The sequence below is a fragment of the Antedon bifida genome, chromosome 7 (assembly GCF_963402885.1).
Source record: "Antedon bifida chromosome 7, ecAntBifi1.1, whole genome shotgun sequence".
NCBI lineage: Eukaryota > Metazoa > Echinodermata > Crinoidea > Comatulida > Antedonidae > Antedon > Antedon bifida.
The window spans coordinates 2,507,758-2,524,967 of NC_136232.1; the positions used below are offsets into that span (position 1 = coordinate 2,507,758).

General features: G+C 34.5%; 1 protein-coding gene across 3 annotated transcripts in view; it reads left to right on the plus strand.

The window, feature by feature from the left end:
* LOC144847536 (mediator of RNA polymerase II transcription subunit 25-like) overlaps positions 1–17,210 on the plus strand; it is a 31,986-nt gene that overhangs the window by 9,254 nt on the left and 5,522 nt on the right. Inside the window, exons 1-12 of one of the 3 annotated variants that reach the window (XM_078703943.1) lie at positions 579–719; positions 7,946–8,066; positions 9,194–9,347; positions 10,523–10,651; positions 12,202–12,327; positions 12,825–13,858; positions 13,984–14,086; positions 14,800–15,029; positions 15,473–15,523; positions 15,876–16,013; positions 16,350–16,460; positions 16,709–16,879. In XM_078703943.1, the coding sequence (XP_078560069.1) occupies positions 8,007–8,066; positions 9,194–9,347; positions 10,523–10,651; positions 12,202–12,327; positions 12,825–13,858; positions 13,984–14,086; positions 14,800–15,029; positions 15,473–15,523; positions 15,876–16,013; positions 16,350–16,460; positions 16,709–16,879 (2,307 nt within the window). In that variant the 5' untranslated portion in view covers positions 579–719; positions 7,946–8,006. Of the gene's footprint in view, positions 1–578; positions 720–7,945; positions 8,067–9,193; positions 9,348–10,522; positions 10,652–12,201; positions 12,328–12,824; positions 13,859–13,983; positions 14,087–14,799; positions 15,030–15,472; positions 15,524–15,875; positions 16,014–16,349; positions 16,461–16,708; positions 16,880–17,210 lie in introns of those variants that run through there. The other 2 variants (XM_078703941.1, XM_078703942.1) reach the window with 2 other exon arrangements.

Below are 17,210 nucleotides of genomic sequence, written 5' to 3' on the forward strand. Positions count from 1 at the left end.
ATTAGTATGAACTGAGTAATCAATACTGTAGTTCATCCTGTATTATAATTATCTTTTATTTAATATTACAAATGTATTATTTAAGTACAATAGCATTCTGTGTGTAAAACCTTCTATTGTTCATGTTCCATTGTTAAAAAAATTGTCCATACAACTTCTGTATTTAATTGAGGAGGTTCAATGTTTAAAAATGTGATATCCCATAATAATAACAAATGTCAATTGTCAAGTTGTATTCATTATCAAACATGTTGTCATGGACATCAACATAATCATGTGTAATATAAATGTTCAGCCATTGATCGAGTCGATACAAGTCATTACAAGATTGCATTACTCTCTGGCTTTTTCCTCAGAGAGATTCATAAATGCTTAAAATCCTGATCGACAGGTTATGTTATGGAGCACTCAGCGTGTGCTGATGCTTTGCCATTGTATTGACCTGAGTTGACCCATGTCACGGTTCACTGCTTCATTGCCATTTCAACTGCATAGATAAACACCACTGCTATATTTGGCAACTCATGCCTTATTACACAGACAGTGGTTTTATAAGCAAAACGACATAGGAAATTACAGAATAGCCTGTTCTGTGTATACTTAAACTATACAGTAGACATTCTGGAATATACTTGTACATGGTATAGCGGTGAATATTGGATTTTTAGCTTCCAGTGACCATTCCACTGATTGTTGACAATTCATTTCTTTTCATCAAGGTTTGTATTGTTTCTTGTGTTGACCGTGGTCTGTACATTTTCATTCAACAATGTGGAACAGAGACTAGTCACTTCCTGAACTAAATTGTATTGACAATTTATTTCACATTTCACAGACTTCATTTTCCTTTTGATATTTGTGTTAACAGCTTGGATCTATGATGAAATGTCATTAAATCAATTGGAATATATTAAAATTAGACTTAGAATTTATCGATATAGAAACGTTTTTCAGGTGTAGCACAGTTTAGTAGGAGTAGCTCCATTTGTTTTGTCTATGCTGTGTGAAAACTATGTACAGAATGTAATATCATATTTTTTTTTTTATTCACCTCCCAAAATGTGAACGATGTCATGTACTGTAGGTATTGTATATAGACACACTTCATATAGGACCATTTCAGTAATGTTCAACTAACTGTACTTTCTGATATAAAAATCCTCCTTCGTCCTTAAAAACAAAATTTGGTATGGTTAGGTTGTGGTAAAAGACAAATGTATTGGGCCAGCCTTTATAGTTATACCCGCAGGTGTGGACAATTTTGCATAAAAAAAACTGTATGTTATTATAGTACTCAGAGTGAGTGAGTTAGTTAATAATATATAATTAACCAAGTCTGGATTACCCTGTGTCTGGTACTACCACCAGCATTCTTTCCTGGTACTACGGTAAAACATTACTAACCCACTGTGGTTTGACTATCAAGGTTGCACTAGGTATAAACTTCAATCTGGTGTATACAATTACCTGTGTCATTACTAACCCACTGTGGTTTGACTATCAAGGTTGCACTAGGTATAAACTTCACTCTGGTGTATACAATTACCTGTGTCATTACTAACCCACTGTGGTTTGACTATCAAGGTTGCACTAGGTATAAACTTCACTCTGGTGTATACAATTACCTGTGTCATTACTAACCCACTGTGGTTTGACTATCAAGGTTGCACTAGGTATAAACTTCAATCTGGTGTATACAATTACCTGTGTCATTACTAACCCACTGTGGTTTGACTATCAAGGTTGCACTAGGTATAAACTTCACTCTGGTGTATACAATTACCTGTGTCATTACTAACCCACTGTGGTTTGACTATCAAGGTTGCACTAGGTATAAACTTCAATCTGGTGTATACAATTACCTGTGTCATTACTAACCCACTGTGGTTTGACTATCAAGGTTGCACTAGGTATAAACTTCAATCTGGTGTATACAATTACCTGTGTCATTACTAACCCACTGTGGTTTGACTATCAAGGTTGCACTAGGTATAAACTTCAATCTGGTGTATACAATTACCTGTGTCATTACTAACCCACTGTGGTTTGACTATCAAGGTTGCACTAGGTATAAACTTCACTCTGGTGTATACAATTACCTGTGTCATTACTAACCCATTGTGGTTTGACTATCAAGGTTGCACTAGGTATAAACTTCACTCTGGTGTATACAATTACCTGTGTCATTACTAACCCATTGTGGTTTGACTATCAAGGTTGCACTAGGTATAAACTTCACTCTGGTGTATACAATTACCTGTGTCATTACTAACCCACTGTGGTTTGACTATCAAGGTTGCACTAGGTATAAACTTCAATCTGGTGTATACAATTACCTGTGTCATTACTAACCCACTGTGGTTTGACTATCAAGGTTGCACTAGGTATAAACTTCACTCTGGTGTATACAATTACCTGTGTCATTACCAACCCACTCTGTTTTAAACCCTGTCATGGTACAACTACACGTATAAACTAACCCACTTTGGTCTATACTTTTATTGTATGTATGTCATGGTAATGTTACATAAATATTTCTCCTGGTTTTTGTAAACTATAAATAGCTTTTGATATTTAAATTGTGCTTGGCAGTTATATAATTGAATTTTGCAAACAATAATAGGAAGCACATCATAGTAGTAACTCAATCAATAAATGAGGTGAGAGAAATAGCCTTTCTCTTAACACCAACCAGATGTATTGAATCGGTTTTTATGATGGTACATAGCATATCAAGGGAGGGGGTGTTTACACCTTTTGCCCTCTCATTTTTCTTTTATCTTGAGTAGTATAGATTCTATTAGCAATTACCTCACTGTACTGTGACCTTTCATAAACAGTAGGTTTTATCAAGCAAGCACTGTTGTAAGAAGTAAAAGTGATACAATTATTTATATAGGTTTTTGTATTACGTATGGATACAGAAATTTCAATTCAATTATGGTGATTACATAGACTCTTTCCTTCACGGTATTAAAATAAAAGGTACTGTACAGCATTTTAATAATTATGTAATTTATGGCCTAGTTATTATGCTCGTTTAAGTGGAAAATATCTATAAATCTTTATCTATAAATTAGCATACAGTACTAGTAGTACTACTAGAAAGAAGATTGTTGAATATAGATACTGTAGTACCACTGTAGCATGGCAGTTAGCAAGCCTGCTTACCAATCTATGGGTCCTGGTTCAAATCCGGGATTAAATACTTAGTTTGCTAATGACTAAAACAGCGCCACTGCATAATACTTAAAGCTCTGTCTACACTATTTTATGTGACAAAAAAAATGTGATGTGCCCATATATGGACATGATGATATCATATCACTTACTACAGTAGTACCATATTTGTTCATACCACTGCCATATATGGGCACATCACACTTGAGAGCTTAAGAGGCTCAGTTTGAAAGCAAACACTTGTTTCCCATCCTGTAAACATACAACAGATGGAGACTAGCTGTCACAGCAATTATAATTCAGAAATATGTCAATACACTGAGTAAACCTGCATGATATTATTAATCTGTACAATAGACCTACAGTATTATTTAACCTGAGCCAATATTTCTTAATGTATACTTTCAAAATACAATTACAGTAGTAGTGGGGCAGTATCATAAAATACTTAAAATCCACATATTGGGATAATAATCCACATATTGGGATTAATAATCCACATACTGTATTGGGATGGGATTAATAATCCACATATTGGGATTAATAATCCACATATTGGGACTAATAATCCCCATATTGAAATTAATAATCCACATATTGGGATTAATAATCCACATATTGAGATTAATAATCCACATATTGGGATTAATAATCAACTTGGGATAAATAATCAACATATTGGAATAATCAACATATTGGAATTAATAATTCACATATTGAGATTAATAATCTACATATTGGGATTAATAATCCACATATGGGGATTAATAATCAACTTGGAATTAATAATCAACATATTGGGATTAATAATTCACATATTGAGATTAATAATCCACATTTTGAGATTAATAATCCACATATTAGGATTAATAATCCACATATTTGGATTAATAATCCATATATTGGGATTAGTAATCACATATTGGGATTAATACCTAAAGTAGCTTTTAGCTGGAAAAGTAGAAATATGGTGAACATGTGACCAACTTTACATGGGTTTTTTCATCATATTCTGCTATTTTATTAGCCCATTCAGTGATTGTAGATTTCAATCAGAAAATGGGTTGTAATGAGGAAATCTGTTCAAAAGCCATTATAATAATACTGCTTGAAAGGCAGCATACTTTCTAAGAAAACTCTTTTCAATCTAGTTGCAGTGCTGTATTATTTAATTTCATGATAACAATATGATTTAGTTTATATACGTACATTTAGAACATTTTAAAGTTTTTTATGGTAGCCTTGATGAGTGACCTCTTTTCTAATCTTATAACAAAAGATCATAGTTTGAATAGAGATATCTATGTATGGTATTTAAAAACGGTATACCACTCCTATACTATACAAAATTTGTGATGATAAACTATGAACCATAAAATCTCCATATTTGTTCATATCCATAAATTATTACCACTGTAGTGTACCATCAGTTTTTAACAATTTATGCATTATTTGGAATTGTTAATAAAAAATACGTTAATTCCAGATCATTTAAAATTTATGACCGAAATTGATCCTGAAAGGTATCCTGATTGTTTAATCTGACTGGTGGTTGTAACAGCTATCATTAGCAATCGTAATGTAAGACTTGATTACAGTATCAGTGTTCATGCCCTTTTAATTATACAAATAGTTATCTTGTAAAGACATTCGTCATACTTCATGCTGACACTTTATAGGGTTTTAATTTGTGAGAGCCACAACCTGTGTCAGCAGCATAGCATTACTAATAATGAAAACACATTTTATAAAGAACAATCTAGAATTAAGATAGCAAACATAAGAAATATAGAAACAACATATTTTTGTTAACTATCTCTTTCTAGTATAGGATTTTAATTTATTAGAGTTGCAACCTTTGTCTACAGCATGTAGCAATCCTAACTACTGATATGAAAACATATATTATAAAGAACAATTCTGAATTAAAGATAGTATACAACAAATATTAAAAAAAACACACTTTGTTTAACTGTTTAGGCAAAAGCTAAAGAACATTTTATTGTGTAGTTTTTACTACAATTGACCCATTTGAAAAGTATGTACAAATCATGGCCTCATCAGAGTTCACCAGAGCCTGGGGTGAAATTGACTCATAAAGGGTACATTTCATTCAAAACAGACTGTTTTGAACGCTGATTGAAATGCATTGTCAGAAATGAATAATTTATCCATGGGTAGACATATTTGATTTGCTACGATTCATTTACAGTCGTTTGCCATACCTTACAAAGAGACCATAAACCGTTAAATACAGTTCTACTGTAAGTTGTTGAAATAGATTAAATTTCATACTGCAGCCTATTGAAATGTATCCTATTGTGTGTTGTTAATTGAATAACGATATTAGCTCCAAATTAGTGAAAGTCCAACATAAGGAAGTGTGTGATTGTGAGGACAATGATATCTAATTGGTTTATGCATTGAGCGTCAACAGTCCAACCTATGAGCAATTACCATGTGATATTGTATCAGTTCTCTATAAATTAAAAGCAACTGTGTTCATCATAATCATACCATTAAATTAACAGTTTTTTAAAACTCTGTAAATGTTAAAGCTTTGAGTTACCGTACATAATTGATAATAATAGTCTATTTCGTGCCTAGTTTACCTGGATAAAACAACAATAGCTCATGCTCTCCAGATGGATGATTAGATACGAAAAGTTGAAGTTCCTAGGATACTATTGGACCATAATAGAATAGTCCACCAAAAAACAGCCTCATTCAAATTTGGTGTGGAGTTAGGTAGGGGTGGTGGGAACTATTAAAGCATTCTGAATTTTATATCTAAAAGATATTGCCGGAAATGAGTTTCATGTAAAAAAAAAAATTACTATAAAGCAAAATATAAAGTAAACTTTATAATCAAACTACTATGTTGTGTTTTTTTAAATGTATACAGACTTTAAATAGAAAAAAAATATTCATAGAAAATAATGTTCTTTCTGTGGTTTGCTAATGCATGAGTTTCTTTGAAATCGATGATGTCACAGACATGGTTATGACATTCACTTGATTACAGAATCCATACGGTACTCCATATTATCTTACACAATTCAATTGATTGCCCAGTGTGTATTTCATTACATCTCTCTTAAGCTTTGTCTACACTATCAAACTTGTTTTACAAAAAAAGTGTGATGTGCCTAAATATGGTTTGATTATACCCAAATATGGTGGTGATATGACATCACCATGTCTATGGACAAGGCACATCACATTTTTTGACCTGACATAAAGTTTGATAGTGTAGACAGAGCTTTAGACCCCACTGTAGTATTTATTGTGACATTCGCTTGATTACAGAATCCATACTGTACCATTATTATTCTTACACAATTCAATTGATTGCCCAGTGTGTATTTCATTACATCTCACTTAGGCCCTACTGTAGTATTTATTTATTTAACAGTCAATCTAAAAAACAAGTTGAATATTTTCACTCAGAAATATTATACTATACTTGACACAAGATTTTAAACAAATTGAATTCTGCTGTAAGTATGGAACTGAGTATAATCCCAGGGGGCCTGGGTATCTAATTTTGGAAAAATTATGGGGTTGTTTATACAGTTACTCAGATGGTATTTACAATGGGATTGTTATTTGCACAAATATGGTAGTGATCTATCCAAATATGGTAGTGATATGACATCATCCTGTCAATATATGAGCACATCACATTTAATCGTCACATAAAGTTTGATAGTGTACAGTAGACAGAGCTTTATGCTGTGCAATAAGAAGCCTTAATTGCGTATTATTATGATATATCTCGCGTTGATATTCTCTAGGATATTTCTGAGGCATTTGCCTGAATCATCTCAAGTTCTAGAATTATTTATGTTGTGGTGTTATTGCAGGCAGTCATCTATTATTATAATAATATTACAGAGAACATTTTTGCTAGTGTACTGTAGCATAGGCAAATGCTAGTTAGCCAAAAATGCAATAGGAAACTACAAATACACAGGTTGATCAGCAGTTATTCATCATGATCATGATCCTAATCATCATCGTCATGATCATCGTCATGATCATCGTCATCTTCATTATCTTCATCATCATCATCATCATCTTCATCATCATCATCATCATCTTCATCATTATCTTCATTATCTTCATTTTTATCTTTATCATCATCATCATCATCGTCTTCATCATCTCTTCATCTTCATTATTATCATCATCAGTCATCATCTTCATCATCATTATCAGTCATCATCTTTTTCATCTTCTTCATCATCATATCTTTTATTTGAGTCAGCTTTCCTCCCTCTTACTTTCTGTCACTCGTTCCAGGCTGCTACACCATCTCTCCACTCCTTTCCTCCCTCTTACTTTCTGTCACTCGTTCCAGGCTGCTACACCATCTCTCCACTCCTTTCCTCCCTCTTACTTTCTGTCTCTCGTTCCAGGCTGCTACACCATCTCTCCACTCCTTTCCTCCCTCTTACTTTCTGTCACTCGTTCCAGGCTGCTACACCATCTCTCCACTCCTTTCCTCCCTCTTACTTTCTGTCACTCGTTCCAGGCTGCTACACCATCTCTCCACTCCTTTCCTCCCTCTTACTTTCTGTCACTCGTTCCAGGCTGCTACACCATCTCTCCACTCCTTCCAGGCTGCTACACCATCTCTCCACTCCTTCCTGTCTTGCTCATCATGTTCCTCCAAACCAACTTTCCTGCTTTCTTTCTTTATCATATCTCTCCACATCACCTTTGACCGTCCTCTTTCAGATTTTTTTTTTTATCTTCATAGGATAAATTTCAAACAGCAGTGTGTTCTGTTTTGCAATACTCCACCCTTTGATGCACCAATTATGGAAGGCCCACGTTACATGGGGTACACAGCTGAACAAGTTGCTACCAAGATGGCAGAGGTTTGTATTTTGTCGAAAGGGTTTATTTATAGACTAACTAGAGGGTGAACTGGCCAGGTCCGGCTAGGTCTCTTTAAATGACCGCTGTATATCTGTTCAAAAATATAAGAATAACAACCTAAACCAGGGATTTCACTCTTCCCTGCCTAAACTATAAGAACCACAAAATCAGAATATTTAAATACAGTACTGTACATTTTTATAAAATGAACTCATTGTTTAATGGAAATAAAATAAATAATTTATTGGCGAATTTCTTAATTTTTGGCATTGCAACTGCGTCATAGTTGTGCGTGACTACAATCGGGTGTGTCTGATTGTTCGACGTGGTGCAGCCAAATTTGCGGTCCCTCTCCATGGTGAATCACTGTGATTAATTTGAATTCACTCTCTAGTTAATTATAAATACAAACTCTTTGTATTTTGTAAATTTCTGTTATTCTATAAAATGTCTGCAATGAAAGTAACATAAAGACCTATGATGTCATATGATTACCTTTAACCTATATCCAGTGATTAATTTACTGAAGTTCCTAAAGGAAATAGTATTTGAATGATTGAATTGTTATCAGTGTTCGTAATTAACAGGTGGGTAGTCACGAACTGTATCGATTCTGTATTCACTTGTTTAAGGTCACACGCAAATGAAATTTACCAAAAGGTAAATTACAGTTTATAGGATTTTCACACTATGAATAATTTTCTGACTGAAAGTTTGACAAAAGGATTGTTTTAAAAGGATTGTTTTAAAAGGATTGTTTTAAAAGGATTGTTTTAATGCCGTTTACATTTACTGTATTTGCTGCAGCCAACTTGTTTGGGAACTTTGCCATAGTTGTTAATATGCGTTTTGAGCTTTGATTGGAGTTATACTGTAGCTATTTAGATGTCCTGGGATTATAAACATGTTGGTGTTTTTATGTACAGTATCTATTCTCGGACAAGTGAATATCTCACAGATACTTGTACTGGGACAAGTGGAAAAATGCTTTTGAAACCCCTGCTGCAGAACCTGATCTTGGCTCTGAATATATGCTGACCATAAATTGACCTTTACAGTAGGAACGTAGACAGTTTAATGAGAGTAATTACATTCATTCACTAACAACCTTTCACCTTTATTATAGCGTGGAGTAAACTTGTCTGTTGTCAGCCCTCGGAAGTTGTATCCCTTGCAGCGTTTATTTGAACGAGCTTTAGGTGATGTCCAGATGACATCGGTGAAAGACTATTCAGTTGATCCTCACCATTTGGTACTATTACAAGGATTTCAGTTAAAAGGTAAAGATTTATATCATAATATGGATTATTGCTCATGATAAATAATCAAGCAGTTATCCCTATATATTCTGATGTGGAGGGCTAACTAAGAATAAGAAGTGGGAATATGCCAATACCATCCAGGGACGTGGGAAAGCTTTGGTAATGGTAACTAACACCAATACAAGCTTTGTGTAAAATTATTGATCATGGAGTTATACTTGAATCTTGGCATTTATATAATTTAATCTAATATTCATTGTAAAGCTCTGTCTACACTTATCAAACTTTATGTGATTTGATTTGCCCATATATGGACATGATGATGTCATATCACTACCATATCTGGGCATATCATTACCATATTTGGGCATATCACTACCATATTTGGGCGCATCACACTTTTGTTGTCAAACTAGTTTGATAGCGTAGACAAAGCTTAATGCATGTAGCAATGCTGACTTCATTTGCTGGTAATATTACCTAATGGATTGTTTGCTAAATGCTTGCCTTTACCATCTGTGAATGTAAAATGAGAATTGTACAAAAGTATTATGTATCATTGCTAATCATCTCTGCCTCCAGCTAAGCCTTTCGAAAGTATAAACCTTACTTTCACTACCTACTGTAGCTCACGCCTGTAGTAGCCATGGTTTTTGTACTGTAGGTTTGTTTTTACCTCAAAAGAGGCAAAAATCATCATTTAGCTAGGCTAGTTTTTCCACTTTTAGGTGGGGAGGGGTGTTCATTCAAACATGGCCACGGATAGTGAATAAACAATTTAATTTACAACTATAATTTTCTGTACAGTACAGTACAACTAAAAATATCCAGGAATGAAAATTATCCGACGCTTATTTTACGCACTCTGCAGTATCCAGATTGTTTTTCATGGTTTATTTTTAACTGTTTAAAACTTTGTTTGGAAATTCCCAAGTTTCTCTCGTGCCTAGCTTACCTGGATAAACCGACATTGGCCTATTCTCTCTGAGAAGAGAGTTGGGCAGGGCAGGGTTCATGGAATGTACCATTATCTAACATTATTATCTTTCATAAATTTGTTATATATTCGAGTTGTAGCTCTCTTCTCGGACAGAATAGGCCATTGTCGGTCTATCCATTTAAGCTAGCACTTATAGACTACCAACACCACTTTTGGTTTGTGTATGTTTTTATATAATGGTTGATTCCAACAGAGCAATCATCAACCATCGCTATGGATACAACAAGTGCTCCTGTAGCTAAAGTGTCTCCATTGAATGGAACTCCAGCAAACAGTGTTTCCACCAATTCAAGCTTCTCTAAGCCCTCTCCAACACCTACAGGTTTGACAACTTTCATTTTATGTTTAATACTTAGCTTACTGTATTTACCATATTTCTTTTGATTGGCCAAAATGCAGTGAAATAGCTACAAAAAAACTTAGGGTGGGTGCTGCCAATAAGTTTAGTGACATGATCTTTAGAGGTTTTAAATGACTTTTATAAGGTGCTAATTAAACTGGATTAAAGGCCTTTAACTTTGTAACTAGGTGACCACACCCAACTCTAACCGGTATCTACTTCCATGCACAAATAGCTGTTTAGTAATCCTTAATAATACACAACTTTGTCCAATTATAATATATATATTATAAAGGTACCCTTTGAATGGGTGCGAATAAGTTTAAATTGAGTTACTAGACCCACCCTTTAAATATTGATAGGAGTATAATTAGATTATGCTGATTAAATTAAAGACCTTTAACTTTATACTAGGTGACCACACCCATCTCTAAACAGTATCTACTTCCATGCACAAACAGCTGTGTATTAATCCTTAATAATACACAACTTTGTCCAAATATGATGGTATAACAACAACAACAACAAAAAGGCCTTTGAATGGGTGCTAATGAGTTTATGGTTGGTTACTAGACCCACCCTTTAAATAGTGATACAGGAGTGCAGGGGCTGTAGTTTCTTTAATAGGATGCTGATTAAGTTGTGTTTAAGACCTTTAACTTTATGCTAGGTGATCTCACCTCCAACTAATTCCATGCAAACACATCTAGCCATTAAACAACACTTTTATATGATATATCCACTTATCTACTATATCATCATGTACTGCACAGTATGATGAATTTGAAATACTATTACTATACAAAAACATAGATATGTGCCTAGCATAACTTCATGGTACACAAACAGAGTATATAGAGATTGGTTGACCAAACAAAAGCTGTTTAAATCAAATACAATCACTGGGGAATTAATGTGTTTGACTGATTTTAATGTTTGTTATCATTGCATGTTGTTGCATGTTCTGTGTCTTGTCTTTGCACGATTATATATCTTGGGGATTTCCTCAAAATTATTTCTTAATTAATATTTTTTGTAAAGTATTGACATTGATGTTATTGCATAATGTTTCAATCAATTTCATAACAGTAAGGCATCCTATTATTAGGACTGTGTAATTACCAGCCTATAATTTGTGCATATAGATTGAATTTGAGAGAAACAAGTTATTGTGAAAGGTTATGCATAAAAATAAAAATAAATCTTAAAAGTAAAGTACTTAAAATGTTTGTTAATGACTGACATTAGGTCATCATTATTATTATTATTATTTTTAACATTAAGGCCAATATACACAGATGAGTGGCAATGGTAATCAGAAAACCATGTATCTTGTCCCACATAAAATCTATCTATCCTGAGTGGAAACTGCTCGCCCGCTCCAGGTTTTGTGTAAATGGTCATAAGAAATAACATAGATTTTATATTTTTATTACTGTTACCGCTCCGCTGTGAATATTGGCCTGTATACTGTTGTTATTATTAACAATTGTATTTAATTGAATAGGTAATGTTTTGAGTTTTATTTACAGGTGTAAGTAGTGGAGCACAGGTTCTTAGTCCAAGACCTGCAGGGGGGCATATTGGGATTGGCTCACCCTCAACGCAAGGTTCAGTGGCAAGTGGATTCAAGGTGCCAGTTAACAATACAAACACTGGTACTTATAATTCATTATTAATTATCATTCCCTTCCACACCATTTTGAAAGTTTTTATTTTCACAATTTTTAAAATCTTGACAACGCAACACTGTAAGCACAACACAAGTGAGTAGACCAATCACAAAGTTTGAATGAGTCATCGTGTTGTGATTGGTCAAATAAATTACGGCGCGCTTAGGGGAATTAAGTGCACAAGTGAAGCATTATACTCTGAGATTATTTTCACAGTTTACTATAGTGGAGCTGTAGCTTGGTGGTTAACATGCTTGCCTTCCAATCCCAAGGTCCGTGGTTGTAACTCACAACTCTTTCAACTTCACTCCGTAGGCCTTTCAACTTTACTCCGTAGGCCTCAAATGAGACTTAGTTTATAAGCACGATAAATTATTAAATAGTTTATCCATCCTGTAATTGGACAGTTCCTCGCTGTTGAATGCGTATGAAATGAAGAAAAAAAATTAATTTATTAATTATACAGTATTTTTATATTTCAGGAATATCAAACACAAACACCAAGCTGCAATTCTCACAGGGAAATATGCAGATAAAGACAAACAACCAGCCAAAAGTAGCCATAGCCAAAGTACAACCACAACAGATACAGCAGAGTCCAGCCAGTATGGCAACATCTACCACACAATATAACACCTTCCAAACGCAACCAGCACAACAGCGTATGATGAATAGTCAAGTCTCTACGGCAAGTCCGATGACTAGTAATCCAATGGCAAATTCTGCAAATTCTAATAGTATGGGCATTTCAAGTATGGCAACTTCTGCAATGGTCAACTCCGGTTTGACTAATTCTGGTATGACCAATTCCGGTATGGCTAATTCCGGTATGACAAATTCCGGTATGGCTAATTCCGGTATGACAAATTCCGGTATGACAAATTCTGTTATGACAAATTCCGGTATGGCTAATTCCGGTATGGCCAATTCCGGTATGGCTAAATCCGGTATGTCTAATTCCGGTATGGCTAATTCCGGTATAGCTAATTCCAGTATGGTAAATTCAAGTATGTCCAGTTCCGGTATGGCAAATTCCGGTATGTCCAGTTCCGGTATGGCAAGTTCCGGTATGACTAATTCTGGTATGGCTAACACTGGTATGAATAATCTGACTATGGCTAGCCAAGGTATAACAAACAATCCAGGTATGAACAATTCTGCAATGATGATGAATAGGCCAGCAGGTAATCAGAACATGGCCCAAGCCAGGCCAAATATCGTAAGCATAAAGGGAGCAGCAAGTATGCAAATGTCAAACCCTATGGACGTTATGGTCAACAGGCCTAGGCTTGCCGTTCAACCGAACCAACTGACTAATGTAAGTAAGGTGAATGCTGTAAGGGCTGGTATTGCTAAAAGATTACAGCAGCAACAACAACAGCAGCAGCAGCAACAAAATGCACCTAATATGGCCTTTAAAACAAACCCAGCAATTCCACAACCAAAGTCACTGCCTGGTCCAACAGCTGCGACATCAGTACCACAACCAAATGTTACCATTAAACCACCATTTGACGTAAGTTTATATTTCATCAAAAATTATTTCGTTCATTAATTGAATGATGTACCTAGACAACACATTGGGTATGCATTAATTGTTTTCAATGAATCTTAATTCTTTTTGCGTATTTTGTCCACTAGACTAATACTGTGGGAATGCCAAGTGTACCACCGGCAGCTCAGCAGGCTGCAGACGCCGCTCTTATCACAGCTCGTACACAAGCAATGGACTGGCAGAACAGGCGTAAGTTGACAATACACCATGCCACAGTACTTAGATAATTTTAGAGATCTGTACAATATCTCTATTTCTGTACTGAAACAATGATAAAAGTGTTCTTTTGACAATTTTTGGCAAAGTTGTTGTGTTCACACACTAGAATCAATCATGCACAGAACATACATATCCAAGTTTCAACCAATTTAAATGCTTGTGTGATCAGTTAACTCTCTTATACCTCTGTGTCGTTAACTCTGATTATACGTCCGATATAACTCTTGATAGGTATCAGAGAATCACCTTTGTAACCTTAATTCCAACATATTTAAGAATTTATCATTAGACAAACTATAGAAATACCTTCCAACTCCAACCATCTTACAACAAGGGTATATCAATTGACATTTTTTGTGTTCAATGCAGAATAAGCTAAACCACAATCGATAGACTGCATTTTAACTCCTGATAGACTGCATTTTAACTCTCGATAGACTGCATTTTAACTCCCGATAGACTGCATTTTAACTCCGATAGACTGCATTTTAACTATGATAGACTGCATTTTAACTCCGATAGACTGCATTTTAACTCCGATAAACTGAATTTTACTCCGATAGAGAAAAGACATAGAATAAGTTTATGAATTAACATCAAGCACTGATGCCAGTGACATATTGATTGATGGAAGAATGTCCTCTATTATGTAATTTATATTTTGTATATTTAATTTTTTTCAGCTCCAACAAACACACCGCCTAACATACCAACACCAAATTTTACGATGAACCCGAGTCCACAGCAGCCGACACCAAACATACAACAACAGGTACAGATACAAAGACAGCAAGCAGCAATGGCACCGAAGATGCAAGGGAACATAAGGCAACAGATGACCAATACGATTGCACCAAACACAATTATACCAAACCAAATGTCACAGACTCAAATGGCACCAAAACCAAATCTGGTACAAAACAAACATTGCTCCAACTAATAATATATAAAGTAACATAAAGAAATTAGTAGTAGTATACGGTGCTTAAAATTGCTTGCTGCTATTAGTTTTATTAACTTTCAGCTGTATTTTATTCTAATAATATTTTATGGAACACATGATTCTTAACTATATACCCCGACATATACAGTTGAGGACATGGTCACCTTGTTACCAAATTGATCTGCACATGCATTAGTTATGGCAAGAACCTTATTTCCAACAAAAACCAAATTTTAAAACTAATTATAAAAGATAATGAAGAAAAATTGTGTATTTAAAGTTATAGTTTTGTTAGACAATAACAATAATTTTTTTTGAAGAAAAGTCTTTAATATGCCAATTGATTCCTTTTATCAAGAGTCTGTTCAGCTGTTTTCTACAAATTTTTTTTATTTATTACAATTTTTTTGCAGAGAATGCCGTTAGGTAGACATATTTGGCAAGGCGTTTTGGAATGGAATGAGGTAAGGAAAGCTTTTATGACTTTTAATATTTTGATATGATGTTAAGCTCTGTCTAAACTATCAAACTTTATGTGACAAAAAAATTTGATGTGCCCATATATGTACATGATGATGTAATATCACTACCATATTTGATCATATCCTATATTTAAGCACATCAAATTTGTTTTGTCAAACTAGTTTGATAGTGTAGACAGAGCTTTAGAAACAGTTTTGTAAATTCCCTGTTTAAATAAGTGCTTCCTTAAAGGCCATCAACAGCCTGGCTTCCCATTAACTCTAGTACAGTAGGTACTTTATGGATTGTAATGTAATTGTATTGACTGTAATTTTGTATTATTTTATCCGTTAGCGTTCTAAAAGTTGTCAAGGTCAAGATACAAAGATTACAAGGTCACTGAACTGTAGCGTTACAACTCAAGATGAATCGGTTAAAATGAATAACTGGCCAACAAAGCTGGTTATGCAGATAATTCCACCAAATATACTTGTAAGTGTTAAAGTTTGGCTTATTTAGTTTGGACTATACAGCTTTCATTTATTCTATCATGTAATGTGAAGGTCCGCTCATCGATACTTAAAGCTCTGTCTACACTAACCAAAAATGTGTGATGTTCCCAAATATGGTAGTGATATGATGTCATCATGTCCATATATGGGCACATCACATTTTTTTGTCACATAAAGTTTGACATGGACATGCAGATGTCATATTGCTACCATATTTTAGCATATCACTACCATATTTGGGCACATCACACTTTATTTGTCAAACTAGTTTGATTGTGTAAACTTTAAATGTATATTTATGTTTGTTTTTCACTAGAATTCGCTGAAGCCTCTCATTCAATCTTCCAAACAAGTTCTGTTCACATTTCCAACTGACAATGATCCTGAAGCACTGAGTTCACTCAACCGTGTCATGCCCACTGGATTTGTAAGTAGTGTTGATTTAGTGATCACAAATGGCATGATTGCCTCAAAATCTCACATATATCGGACTAATTTGGTCTTATCACACTCTAATCTTTACAAAATAGCGCTATATAAATGTCACATTATAATAAATAGTTGTAGGTACTAACTTTGAGTCTTTCTGTTGTATAGGCTGGTTGTGTACATTTTTAACAGCCAATGACCCCACAGCGTATTACTGTACTAACTTTGAATCTTTCTGTTGTATAGGCTGGTTGTGTACATTTTGAACAACGAATGACCCCACAACGTGTTACTGTTCTAATGCTCTACTATGTTGTACAAAAGAAACAGTTTATTGGCATGATTCCAAATGACCAATCAAGATTCATCAACGAGTTTAAAAACATTGTATCAAGACATAAAAAGGATAGAGTAAATGTAAGTTGTAATGTGAGTTTAGTACAAGGTGGTAGAAAATTGGCAATATTGTGTAGTCAGATACAGAGGAGTGGGCCAACCACATCCCAAGGTCTGGGGTTCAATCAATTGTAACTCTTTCAACTCCACTCCCTAAGCCTCAAATGATGAGTTTATATTAAGCACAAGAAATTATTAAATAGTTTATCCATCCTGTAATTGGCAAGTTACTCACTGTTGGATGCTTATGAAATTTAAAAAAAAATAAATAAATAAATTCTATAGTCACCATCAGATAGGCTTTCTTCGTCAGTGCTTCTATGAATTGATGACCAGTTGGGAGCAGGAATGC